The sequence below is a fragment of the Mesocricetus auratus genome, unplaced genomic scaffold (assembly GCF_017639785.1).
Source record: "Mesocricetus auratus isolate SY011 unplaced genomic scaffold, BCM_Maur_2.0 Super-Scaffold_100023, whole genome shotgun sequence".
NCBI classification, from domain to species: domain Eukaryota; kingdom Metazoa; phylum Chordata; class Mammalia; order Rodentia; family Cricetidae; genus Mesocricetus; species Mesocricetus auratus.
The window spans coordinates 1826349-1839091 of record NW_024429204.1 but is presented as its reverse complement, the minus strand read 5'-3'; the positions used below and the strand labels follow the sequence as shown (position 1 = coordinate 1839091).

The 12743-nt window shown below is 41.0% G+C and overlaps 1 protein-coding gene across 2 annotated transcripts in view; it reads left to right on the top strand.

The window, feature by feature from the left end:
- Stk3 (serine/threonine kinase 3) overlaps window positions 1-12743 on the top strand; it is a 178417-nt gene that overhangs the window by 95181 nt on the left and 70493 nt on the right. For both annotated transcript variants that reach the window (XM_040730373.1, XM_040730374.1), the window contains exons 7-8: window positions 2246-2383; window positions 5106-5231. In XM_040730373.1, coding sequence (XP_040586307.1) covers window positions 2246-2383; window positions 5106-5231 — 264 coding nt within the window. The remainder of the gene's footprint in view (window positions 1-2245; window positions 2384-5105; window positions 5232-12743) is intronic.

The following is a 12743-nucleotide window of genomic DNA, read 5'->3' as shown; positions in this document are numbered from 1 at the left end:
GCCACCATATGGTGCTGGGCATTCTGCACGGGTCCCCTGCAGGAACTGAATTCTGAGCCTTGTCTGCAGCCCCAGCTCTACCATTTCCAAGGGGGCTGCTCACCCCCACAGCTCTCCTGCTGAGCTGGCAGTGCTGCACCTTAGTTGGAGTTGCCTTTTCCGAGTGATGGATGTCTTCCCTGTGCTTGTTAGCGTTCTTGTTTGTTCTTTGTAGAAATGTTTATGTAAGTGCTTTGCCTGTTTTAAAATTGGGTTGCACATATTTTTGATAACTGAGTTGTGGGGATCTTTTCTGCCTTCCAGCTCTCATTGGTTTCCATGCAGTTCTGGGCTCTGGTTGTCTTTTGCTCTTGTGATGATGCCCTTTGATGCACAAAGCCTCAGGCTTCTATGAAGTTCACCTGAGTTTTTTTTTTTTTTCTCCTTTTATTGCCTGAACTTTTGTTCCGTACGAGAAGTCATTGCTAAATTAATTGTCACGACATTTCCCTCAAATGTTTCCTTCTTACAGTTTTATGGTTTTAGCTCTCAGGGCTAAGTCCTCGATAATTTTGAATTTCATTGTAGCCTGAACTTCGTTTCTTTCACACGTACATAACCAGTCTCCCTGATGCTGTCTGCTAAGACGACTTTGGTGTCAATATTCTTTCTCTCATATTTTGTAGAGTAAACTTCAGTTTTATTAACCGTCGCCGTTGTGTCTATAGTAACTCCAAGCAGTCTTTCCTGCCACTCATGGCCTTATGAAGTCCTAAAGCCTGTGTGCTTCCCCTTGAGAGAGGGGGACGACTTGGCCATTCTGTTTGCTGGCAGTAGGTAGCGTCACCATCTGCCAAGTCTTCTATCTTCTTAGGCTTGTTTTTTATTTAATAATCATCTGTTTGTAAATCTGAAATTTCATTTTTATAGCCTCTCTAAACTTTAGGTTATTTTTCTGTCAAATGAAAGTGTTGAACTAAATATCCTTTTGTATATCTTTTACTGTGAGTGGTCTCAAGACACATATGTCTTTTTGCCAATTTATAAAAATTCAGTGGACAGTAGAAGCTCTGTCTTATGCAGGGAATACATTAAAACTGATTTAGTAGAATATGTCATCTGTATAACTCTGTAGTTAGGATCTTATCTCCATATATAAACAGAAGTTTTGACATAAATGTTTTTAATTCTCTTTTAATGATTAAAAACCATTAGTTTCTGAATGTTATAATTTATAGTATCACTACCTCTGTCTTTTCTATGAACAAAGGGGAGTGGGCATAACTTAATGGACATTACATTTGCATATAAAAGCAGAGGCCCCTCGAAAGCCAGTGATGCTCAAAGGGAAAGGATGCTCAGACTTAGAAACGGAGAATTTTAGGGTGCTACCTGAGACTTTCTCTCTGCTCCCGAGGCCCATGGCGGTTTGCTGAGTGTGCGTATTTATTGTTGCTAAAGGCCTTTTATTTCATCATCTCACCCATTGTGTTAATTGTATACTTATATAAATTTGCATATTAAATATGAGCAGTTGTTACCTGTTCTCATTCATTTTATCTAATAAAATTTTTGTTGCTGCTATTTGTCTCTTATCTTTTTATAGCATGTAGGAATAAAAGTGTTATCATTTACTGAGTATATTATCCATTTGTTCCAGTTGGTTTTGTTTTCTGGCATGGCGCTTGGGAGCAGTGGTTAACAGGCTGTGAGAGGAGACTTTCAGCCATTCGGTTTGAAGTATCTGAACATGTTACTGCAGCTATGAAATATTTAGCACTTAACCTATTTCTCATAAATTCAAGTGGTGTATTTTAAGACATTTTCATTCAGAATCTTGATAATCTAGTATTCAAATCATAGTAGTAATTTTGTTTATACTTAAGTAATTTGCTGACAGATGCAGATTAGATTACTGGTGGCCTTTTAAAACTGAAATAGGAAGTAAGTCTGACACACACAGTAGCAAGATTTGGAAACATAACTTTGATAGGGAATGTCTTGGGTGAAAGAGCTATAAATGTGTCTCCTTTGGAGATAGATAGAAAACTCATAGATAAAATGAGTGATGTGTTCCCTGAGCTACAGTCCAAGCTGAGGGATCTGATGGGAATGGTTACATCAGTAGCACATGGACTTGGTTCCTGAGTTGCAGTCTCTCCCGGGTATTCCTGCACTTAAACTTACTTTTGACAAGAAGACGGAAACTGGTTTCTTTGGTTGTTCTCCTGTGGTTCTTACTGTGTCTTTTGGATGTTTCATCTAGGCTATTTTCATGATTCCCACAAACCCGCCACCAACATTCAGGAAGCCTGAACTCTGGTCTGACGACTTCACCGATTTTGTTAAAAAGTGCTTAGTGAAGAGTCCGGAACAGAGAGCCACGGCAACCCAGCTGTTGCAGGTCAGTGAGGAACTTGTTGCAGCTTTGGACGCTGGCCAGCAGGTGCTGCTGGTCACATGACCACCCTTACAGATCTGAAAGGCGGGTGGGATGCATGCTCTCAGCTCTCCTGCATCTCCCTCTGTCTTTCATCCGCTCCCAGTTCATTTCCGACTTTTCCTGTTTCTGCTCTGTTGAGCTCTTGTCTCTGTAATTTTACTTCCCAGGTTTTCCTTGACTCAGCACTTCTCCCTTGACTTTTTGCTCCACTCTGATGTGTGTAGTGCATGTGAATCCAGGATCCCTGAACTCCGTGAGAGGATTGCATGCTATAAATACCGGTTAACAAGATTACCTATCAGCTACTGGATGAAGGCTCTAGGATGGCATTTAAGGTAGTCATCAATCTCATTATCGGAGAAGGGCATTTAAGGCAGCCTCTCCACTATTGCTTAGATTGTTAGTTGGGGTCATTCTTGTAGATCTCTGGACAATTCCCTAATGTCAGATTTCTCTTTAAACCTATGGTGGCTCCCTCTATTGATGTCTCTTTTTTTGCTCTTCTCCATTCCTCTCCCCACTCAGTCTTCCTGATCCCTGCTGTTCTCCTCCTCTCCTCTCCTCTTTCTCCTAACTCCCTCTCCCCTCCCCCCATGCTTCCAATTAGCTCAGGAGATCTTGTCCCTTTCCCCTTCTCTGGGGAGACCATGTATGTCTCTCTTATGGTCCTCTTTGTTTCCTTGCTTCTCTGGAGGTGTGGATTATAGACTGGTAATCCTTTGCTCTGTGTCTAATAATCCTATATGAGTGAGCACATACCATGTTTGTCTTTCCGTGACTGTGTTACCTCACTTAGAATGGTTTCTTGTTCCATCCATTTGCCTGTGAATTTCAAGATTCCATTGTCGTGTCCCCCCCCCCCCCCCCAGCCTGAGTAGTACTCCATTGTGTAAATGTAACACATTTTCTGTATCCATTCTTTGGCTGAGGGGCATCTAGGTTGCTCCAGATTCTGGCTATTACAAATAATGCTGCTATGAACATGGTTGAACAGCTGTCCTTGTGCTATGAATATGCATCTTTGGGTATATGCCTAAGAGTGGAACTGCTGGATCTTAAGGCAGACTGATTCCCATATTCTGGAGAAACCTCCGTACTGATTTCCAAAGTGACTGTACGAGGAAGCAGAAGCAGAGATCCACAGCTAAGCACTGAGGCAAACTCCTGCAGTCCAGTTGCAGAGAGGGAGGAGTGATGAACAAAGGGGTCAAGACCAGGCTAGGAAAACCCACAGAAACAGCTGACCTGAGCAAGTGGGAACTCATGGACCTCAGTCTGACAGCTGGAGAACCAACATAGGACCAAACCAGACCCCCAGCTATGAGCACTGGGCAGTCTGTGGGGCCTCTGGCAGTGGAACCAGGATGTATCCCTAGTGCATGAATGGACTTCAAGGGCCCATTTCCCATGGAAGGATACTCTATTAGCCTAGATTCACAGGGGAGGGCCTAGGCCCTGCCCTAAATGACTTGACAGATTTTGATGATTCCCCCATGGAAGGTCTCACCCTCCCTGGGGAGTAGATGGGGGATGGGATGGGGGGTCGGTGGGGGCATGGGAGGATGGGAGAGAGAGGGAACTGCGATTGATATGTAAAATAATTTTGTTTCTAATTTAAATAATATTTATAAAATAAAAAATTAATAAAATATTTTTTAAAAGTTACCTGAAGTTTTAGTATCCCTATTATAAATAAACTTTGTCTCCAGAATGCAAGAAACTTTTTAAAAATCTGTGAAATTTAAAGCAAAAAGAAATGACTTAATACTTGAATAAATTTTGTTTTCCTCAACAGAATTGCCTCAGAACTCTCAACTAATAAATTTGCCTCACAGTGTGTCTCTCATTAACAAATACGATAATTTTCATATGCACACACATAGATACACTTTTTAATTGTATCTAAAGAGTTCAAGTCTGTTCTGATGGTTTTCCTTTGCTTATCAAAGTGCGTGACTGATAAACTAGTTGAGAATGTAGTCATTTCTTGGCTATATAAAGGAATTAAAGAGAGATGCAATAGACTATAACGAGGTGGGAGTTAGGGAGTTATTTATCTTCCTACCCTGTGAGTGACTAAATAGTTCAAGACACAACAGAATAGGGATTATGCAAAAGTAACAAATTAGTTCCCCTTTGTTTGGCCATCAGATTTTTAAGATTAATTAAATCCTTTAGCAGTGCTAAAATAAGTTTATTTTTACCTGTAATCTTTAATCTGCTTTAAATGCTTAAAAACCTTTCCCACCTAATGCTCACTTTCTTTCAACAAATACATCTTTAAGGTCATCTAACTTTATTAATAGGAGCATTATTTTGTGTGTACGTTTAGATTTTTTTTCTTAAACAAGTGAACTCAAAAGCATTCTTTTTTCTTTTTTTTTTTCTTTTTTTTTCTTTTTCAGACAGGATTTCTCTGTGTAGCACTGGCTGTCCTGGAACTCGCTCTGTAGACCAGGCTGACCTCAAACTTACAAAGATCCGCCTGCCTCTGCCTCCCAAGTGCTGGGATTAAAGGTGTGCACCACCAACACCTCATCATTTTTTTCTAAAGCAAACAAAATACAATTTTCACAGTGATAAATAAAATAGTTTTTGAAGCCTATGATTCTGATTTAATATCTGTTGGGTATAATTGAGAAAAAAAATTCTGACCGTGTATCACTTAACTTTCTCTTTGTAGCATCCTTTCATCAAGAATGCGAAGCCCGTGTCAATATTAAGAGACCTGATCACAGAAGCCATGGAAACCAAAGCCAAAAGGCAGGAGGAGCAGCAGCGGGAATTGGAGGAGGAGGAGGAGAATTCGGTTCGTAACTAGCTTCAGAAAGTTGCAATTTTAGGTCATCCGGGTCATTTTAAAGCTGTTTTTGTTTTGTTTTTTAAAATCTGTTGATAGCACATACTAATTGATCACACAAGTGAGGTGTTTACTAAATCCTTACAGTGTTTCCTTGGCTATCCTTTTCTGGTGTTCTAAGGATCAGTGGTTAGTGGGACATTAAGTGGGTCCAGCAAGACTTTACAAGAACTTTGTATCTTGAATTTGGACAATTTCGACCTTACCCTCTGGAACTTTCTTTGAACTGGCTACCAACTGTGCTATGAAAACAGTAAGTGCTGGTCAGTATATGAGGAAATGGATCCTTTATTCACTGAATATGCAGTGGTTCACCCTGCGTAACACAGCTGGTAGTTTCCTAAAGCGTTACACATAGACTTAGATGGTTCAGCTCTACTCCTGCACGCATACCCATGACCAGTGTCTGTCTATTGCATGCAGAGCTGTCAGGGTCAGAACTGGGCCCTGGCAGCCTAGCAAGGTGGACTGGGACTCTTATTTCTTTCTATAGGGTAATTAAACAGAGAAGTGATAGTGAACAGCAGAGAAGGGAGATTTGATTCAAAGTGACCACTCTGGGAAGAAGAACCAAGAGTTCCAGGAGGTACCTCTCCTCCCCCAAGTCCATATCCAGGCCCCTAACACCAGACTTAGGTTTGAATAGAGGGCACGAGGTGCTATGTCAAAGCATTATTGGTCAAGGAAGGTGTGGTCCAGCCCATCAGTGTCTACACTTCAGACCATCCTGACAGGTTGTCAGAGAGATGTGAAATCTCTCCATGGGGGATAAGTTCCTCCCCTGCCTGGGACCAAATTTAGCCTTTTCCTTCTGATGGGAGATTCCTGGGGGGAAATTCCAGTTTCTCGAAGAGCTGCACAGCTCCTGATGTCACTGGAAAACCAGTTTGTCATTAAAGTGGTGCTTTTGCTGTTTTATCAAAGTCAGACATTCGCAAAATGTATACTTGCTTTAAAATAGATCAACACAAAGTTTGATATAGTTTATGAGTAAAATTGTAGATATACAGACATTTTGTTCTCATTTAAAATATGCTAAGTTATCTGTAGTGTTCAAAATGTGGCAGATGCAATTTGTAGCTTACTGATTAATATTAAATGCCATATAATATTTAAACTAATCAATTGAGTTTTAAAAATTGTGTGTGTGCACTTGTGTGTGTGTGTGCTTGTGCAAGCAAGTGTTCCTGTGTGTACGTACACATCAGATAACACTTACCATGGCAAGGCCAAGGAAGACAGGAGACAATTTTGCAGAAGTCTGTTCTCTCCTTCCCCTGTGGGGGTCCTGGGAATGGAGTTTGGGTCATCAGGCTTGGCAGCATGTATCTTTACCCAAGTTTTATGGTTTATTGAGATATTACACAGGGAGTTGAGTGTGTGTATGTGTGTGTGTGTCTTCGGGTGTGTCTGTGTATTTTTATGTTCATAAGTATTAGAAGAGCTCACTATTTTGGCAATCATTCTACACATGGTTCTTTTTGATTATTTAAAAAGGAAAAGAATGGTGCTAACAAATTGAATTTATAAGGTAAAGCATAGATTATACTACTAAGAATTTTTAGTCCTTAGAAGTAGGTTAAAAATTTGCTAAGTAACTTATCACTGAAGTTCAGATATTTCCTTTGTTATAACGCTAACTAAAACATAAGGAATTGAACGGATGTAGAGTTTTATAAATAAGTGACATGGTGAACAAATACTTCTTTACGTCAGAGTTGCACAAATCTTTTTGTTTTTATGCATGTATCAGATTGCCTACTACTTTCAGCTAAATAGAAATATTGTATTGCTTCATATTAATTTAGAAAGGGCTGTTTTAATTGTACTGAGATATTGGAAAGATATTGGGAGCCTTCTGGTAACTTATTTGTATCTGAACTCCAAGCTTTTTGGTCTGTAACGATCAGCATGTGTGTCATGCATGCAGTGTTCTCAGAGTGCATCCGTCATTTCTGTGAGTGTCATCATTAGTGTTCTTATTACTCCAACGTGGCCAGGTTTGTGGTATCCGTGGTGGTGGTTGTTGCTGCTGCTTGTTTTGCTGCCCAAGACCCCAAACAACAGTGCGGACCCTCAGCAAACTCCACATCTTAGGTGCATATGTGTTAGTGGAGATTTTTATGCATGCAGCTTAAGCTTTAAAAATATATACTTCTTGAAAGGTGACTTAGTGAATTAGTAAGTTGTATTTACATTTGAGATGAAATTGTTGACTGTAAGTTACAGTCCCTTGAAAGAAAGCATTGCTTGTTACTTCCTATTTCCTCTGTAAGTAGCTTGTACTTTGAGGTCTTCTCTGTGGTGCACACAGCTGTGGCAGTAAACCCTGTTTGCGGGTGTAAAAGGTGCGGCCCACATCCTATTTCTGATTTCACTGCTCTGGGGCCAGACTTTGCTTACTTCTTGTTGCCCCCCTTCTTGCCAGCTGAAATTCTAAATGTAAAATGTCATTTCAGGGGGCTGTGCTCACCTGACTTCTCATTCTCAACCTCTTTTCTAGCTTTCCGGCTTTGTTTTGCTGATGTCTCTTACCCCATGTTGCCTCATTGTCCACAATTTTCCATGTCTTTGCTGTTGATTTAGAAGTGTTTTGGAAAAGGCTAACTATAAATCCATGTGTTGCTCCTGACATTTTAATTAAGCGACAATTTCATGTGCCTGCCAGTAATTTCTTAGCTATTATGCATTTTAAATATTAAACTTGTAATATGATGATACTTAATGTATCTTTGTAAATGAACCTGTAGAAAACTTCATGTATTCATTGGTCAAGACCTTTTTGAGTATCTATGAGTTAGTAACACTCTCCTTTTTTTCTGCCAGGTTGTAAATTAAAGTTATCCAAGAAAGGAGAGTAAAAATTCTGTAGCATTGCAAAAACAAACAGTAAGGCGTTTATACCAAGATTTTAGTGCCAACAGTAGAAGAAATGGTACTGTCTTTGAATGAGTGACAGTTCTCTTGCAAAACAACTTGCTCTAGGTTATAGAGTAGCACTGTCCTAGCTTGCTTGCCCACAGCCTCTGCTCTCCCAGAGCAGAGCAGCTGTGGGATAATGGCCATGCTAATCGGGGCTGTGCTTACCTGAAAGTCTGTATTTGTAGAGTCAAGGTTGTTTGCAACCGCTTACTGTGAGTCACAGCTCACCTTGTTTCTGTTGGCTCATGACAGTTGTGGATTCTTTTGGATTTGTTACGCTTTGGGGGAATTCTTTGGATGAAATTTATTGAGGCAAGGTACCAAAGATAGACTTTTTTAGGATGTGGTAGCAAGTTTTGGATAGATGTTTTGGTGTCTCGTGGGTTTTCAATGGTAACTTTCCTCATGACGCCTCCTTGTGTTATTTCAAAGATGAAAGGCTTTTTCAACATGGGGACAGATCTGTGTGGCCAGGTTTTGTTTTGTATTAGAGGACCTTTGCTGTTTCCAGTCTGGACGCTAGCTCAGTCCTTACCCTGTCACTGGTTAATAGGACATACTACAAGTTTGACATTTGATCACTTAAACTTTTTGTAAAGATAAATTTTAAAGTAAAACCAAAATTTTGCTAGTTTCAAATTTCTGGAACTTTGACATTTATTGTATTGAGTTGCTTTAAGAGATATTTATATGTTATATTCACTGTTCATACTTAGGCCACATGTGGCTCCTATTTTTCCATTCTGAGTGACTACAATTGTCAGAGAATTTATGAGTTATAGAAATAATAGCAAAGTATTTTTTCAATTCAAATTTAATTTTCTTATATAGTTCAGTTTACTATAGTTGGAGAAAAATAGTGTATTGGGTTAAATGTTTTTTATTCTTTTGATTTTTGGGGGGGCACCACCCAGCTCCTAGTAAATCACACAGGGAGGTTCATTCTTAATTATGGGTGCCTGGCCTTAGCTTGGCTTGTTTCTGGCCAGCTTTTCTTATCTTAAATTAGCCCATCTACCTTTTCCTTCTGGGCTTTCTATCTTTCTTACATTTGCATATCTTACTCTCCTTCTGACTCCCTGGCTGGGGGTGGCTGGGTGGCTGGGTGGTTAGCCCTTGACGTCCTCCTCTCCTTGTTCTCTCGTTGCTCCTCCTCATTTCTCCTATGTATCCTCTCTGTCTGCCAGCCCCGCCTATTCTTGCTTCTGCCTCGCTATTGGCCATCAGCTCTTTATTGGACCATCAGGTGTTTTAGACAGGCAAAGAATCACAGCTTCACCGAGTTAAACAAATGCAGCATAAACAATAGTCATACATCTTAAAATAATATTCTACCACAATAGTGACCTAAAATTAACTTTATGTTTCCATCAGTTTTCAATATGACTTTTGGAAAATACAATATTTGATAACCACTTCAAATATGTCTTTAAAAAATTTAGAGCTGTGTATACCTGTGACTTTTATTTTTTTCCTGATAGTTATAGAATATGAGAAATTGTGCCTCATGAATATGATTCATCCCTCCTGTTTATTGACAGTTTCATACCTTTGTGTGATATATCTTAGTCACTTTTCACATTTCCTATGGCCTCCCCCCACTAGAACCTCCTTCATGAGACCCTCTCCTGCTGTCATGACTCTGTGTGGCTCCCATTGCAATTACTTGCCTGAGTCTGGTGGGTGGGAAGTTTTTCACTGGAGCAAGGATGAAGAGAGTGGTACCCTCCCTCACCAAGCACATACAGCTGATGGTCCCTCTGGAAGAGGGGGGTCTCATGGGCCCTGTCCTCATCTATGATAAGATGGTAATTGGGCCCATCTTCTGCACATAACCATGGCTGCAGTGACCCCTGAATACAGTGACTACCATGCCCAGTACACATCTTTTTGTTGTGTGTTTCCTCTCCATGGCTCTCACATTATTTTCCCTCCTCTTTGGTCATGTTCCCTGGGCTTCCGGGGGTGTGCAGCACTCCTGCCTGGGTTGTGCTCCCGCATCACTCTGGTTAGTTTTGAGTGTCAGTAAGAACCTTCTCTGATGAAAACTGGACGAGTAAGTAATCTGTGGGCATAAACATGCGTATCTAGAAGACACTTTGACAGCATGACTGTTCATCAAAACACAAGTGGTAGGTTAACCCCTGGGGCCTGGGGCCTCTTTAATCAAAGGCACCTGAGGAGCCTTAGGGGATCGGACATGAGTTCTCTCCCATGGGGTGGTTGGTTACCCCCAAGAGTCACACTACTGTTTTCATCTTGCTTAGTGTGTGACTTACAAGTCTGTAAATGAAGACTCAGGCTGAGAATTCCTTATACAAGATGTTCCAGCCAGAGTGTTTCAGGTCTCACTAGAGTTTGCATTATTTATCTATATGTTTGATATTTTAGGAGGCCCAAATCTAAACATAAAATTCATCTACATGCAACCTTTTTTGTGGATTCTTAGTTTCGGTTGCCCTCCCTTCTTCACACACCTCTTCCACCCTGGGTGCCCCTCCCCCTCCCCTCCTCTTCCCATGACGGATGTGTTACTATCTATCCCTGGCTCCCTCTATAGCCTTTCTGTCATTGTGGCTTTTACCAGGACATGGTGTGAAGCACGATGTTCTAAACTTCATGACTAGGATCATGTAAAGGAGAGCATGTAGTGAGCATGACTTACATGTGTTTTGGAAACACCTTGTCTTGAGAGGCGCTGGAGTTTTTGCACCAATTTTTTTTAAATTAATGAGATTACTGAGCCGGGCATTGGTGGTGCACGCCTTTAATCCCAGAACTCGGGAGGCAGAGGCATGAGTATCTCTGAGTTCCAGGACAGCCTGGTCTACAGAGCGAGTTCTAGGCCACAGAGAAACCCTGTCTCGGAAAAAACAAACAAACAAAAAAACAAAAAGAAAAAAATTAATCAGATTAAAAACATGGTTGTCCGATGAAGTGTACGTATTTTCCTACCTAGCATCAAAACCTCTGTGTTAGAGTGTCGCTGACACTTAATGACAAATACCTTTTTATTTTTTTCATTTTTTAGCAGGGTTAAAAATTTGTTGTGTTGGCAGGGTAGTGGTGGCACATGCCTTTAATTCCAGCACTCAGGAGGCAGAGGCAGGCGGATCTCTGTGAGTTCCAGGCCAGCGTGGTCTACAGAGTGAGTTCCAGGACAGACTCTAAAGCTACACAAAGAAATGCTGTCTCAAAAACCAAACAATCAAACAAAGAAAAAAATGGTGTGTTACATAAGAATTTATTTCCTGCATATATATTCTTGAAAGCTATTAACACATCCCTAATGTGAGTAGATTAAATAGCTTCAATATTTGTTCATGGCTGTGTAAATCCCTGACCTGCCTATGGCAAGTCTGCTACTTATGTATGTATTAGCAGACTGGCTGTCTTTAACAAAGCACAACTTCAAAATACATTTGGCTCTCAGCACGGCACACTGGGTATAGTAGAGGACAAGTCTATAAGAACGACCCCGCCATACATCATTTCAAAACAGTGTATGCTTAAGTGATCTTGTTTTTAAACACACACACACTGAATTTTACTAAGGAGTCTCTAAATAGCCTCATAAGAGATTGTGAAAAAGTTTCTCATTGAAAATGAAATGAAATGAATAGTTCTTGTGCACATAAAAGTTAAATACATGAATTGCTTTATCTCAGTATGATTTAATTTTGTCTAATGCAAAATTGATTCCCAGGGATACGTGATACTTATACAATAAGTAAAATATTTAGTGGTTTTGCATGGTATCTGCTATCTGTTTCAGGACTGACCAGGGCCTGTGCTGCTCTCTGTCACCGTGCTTCCTTAGGCCCCTCTGCACGGTACAGTTTTTCAGGGTGTGTTACCTCTCTTATTCAGTATGTGGGGCTGCCTCTCCTAAGGATTTTGCCTTCCTTTATGATATTTAGGGTCATTGTGTTGACATTTACATATTAAACGTTCACAGTTGTTATTGAGTTGGGATTAAGTGTATACATTGTCAGAAGGAAATGACTTCTTGCTGGGCATGGTGGGGCATGCCCTTGATCTCAGTGTTTGTGAGGCAGAGGCAGGGTGGGGTGGTTTGAATAGAGTGGCCACCACAGGCTCATGTGTTTAAATGCCCAGTCACCAGGGAGTGGCACTCTTGGGTGTGGCCTTGGGGGAAGTGTATCACAGGGCATGGGCTCTGAGGTTCCAGGAGCTCACACCAGCCCAGTGGCTGTCTCTCTTCCTGCTGCCTGCTGATGCAGATGTAGAACTCTCAGCTCCTTCTCCTGCTGATGCAGATACAGAACTCTCAGCTCCTTCTCCTGCTGATGCAGATACAGAACTCTCAGCTCCTTCTCCTGCTGATGCAGATACAGAACTCTCAGCTCCTTCTCCTGCTGATGCAGATACAGAACTCTCAGCTTCTCCTGCTGATGTAGATGTAGAACTCTCAGCTCCTTCTCCTGTTGATGCAGACACAGAACTCTCAGCTCCTTCTCCTGCTGATGCAGATACAGAACTCTCAGCTCCTTCTCCTGCTGATGCAGATACAGAACT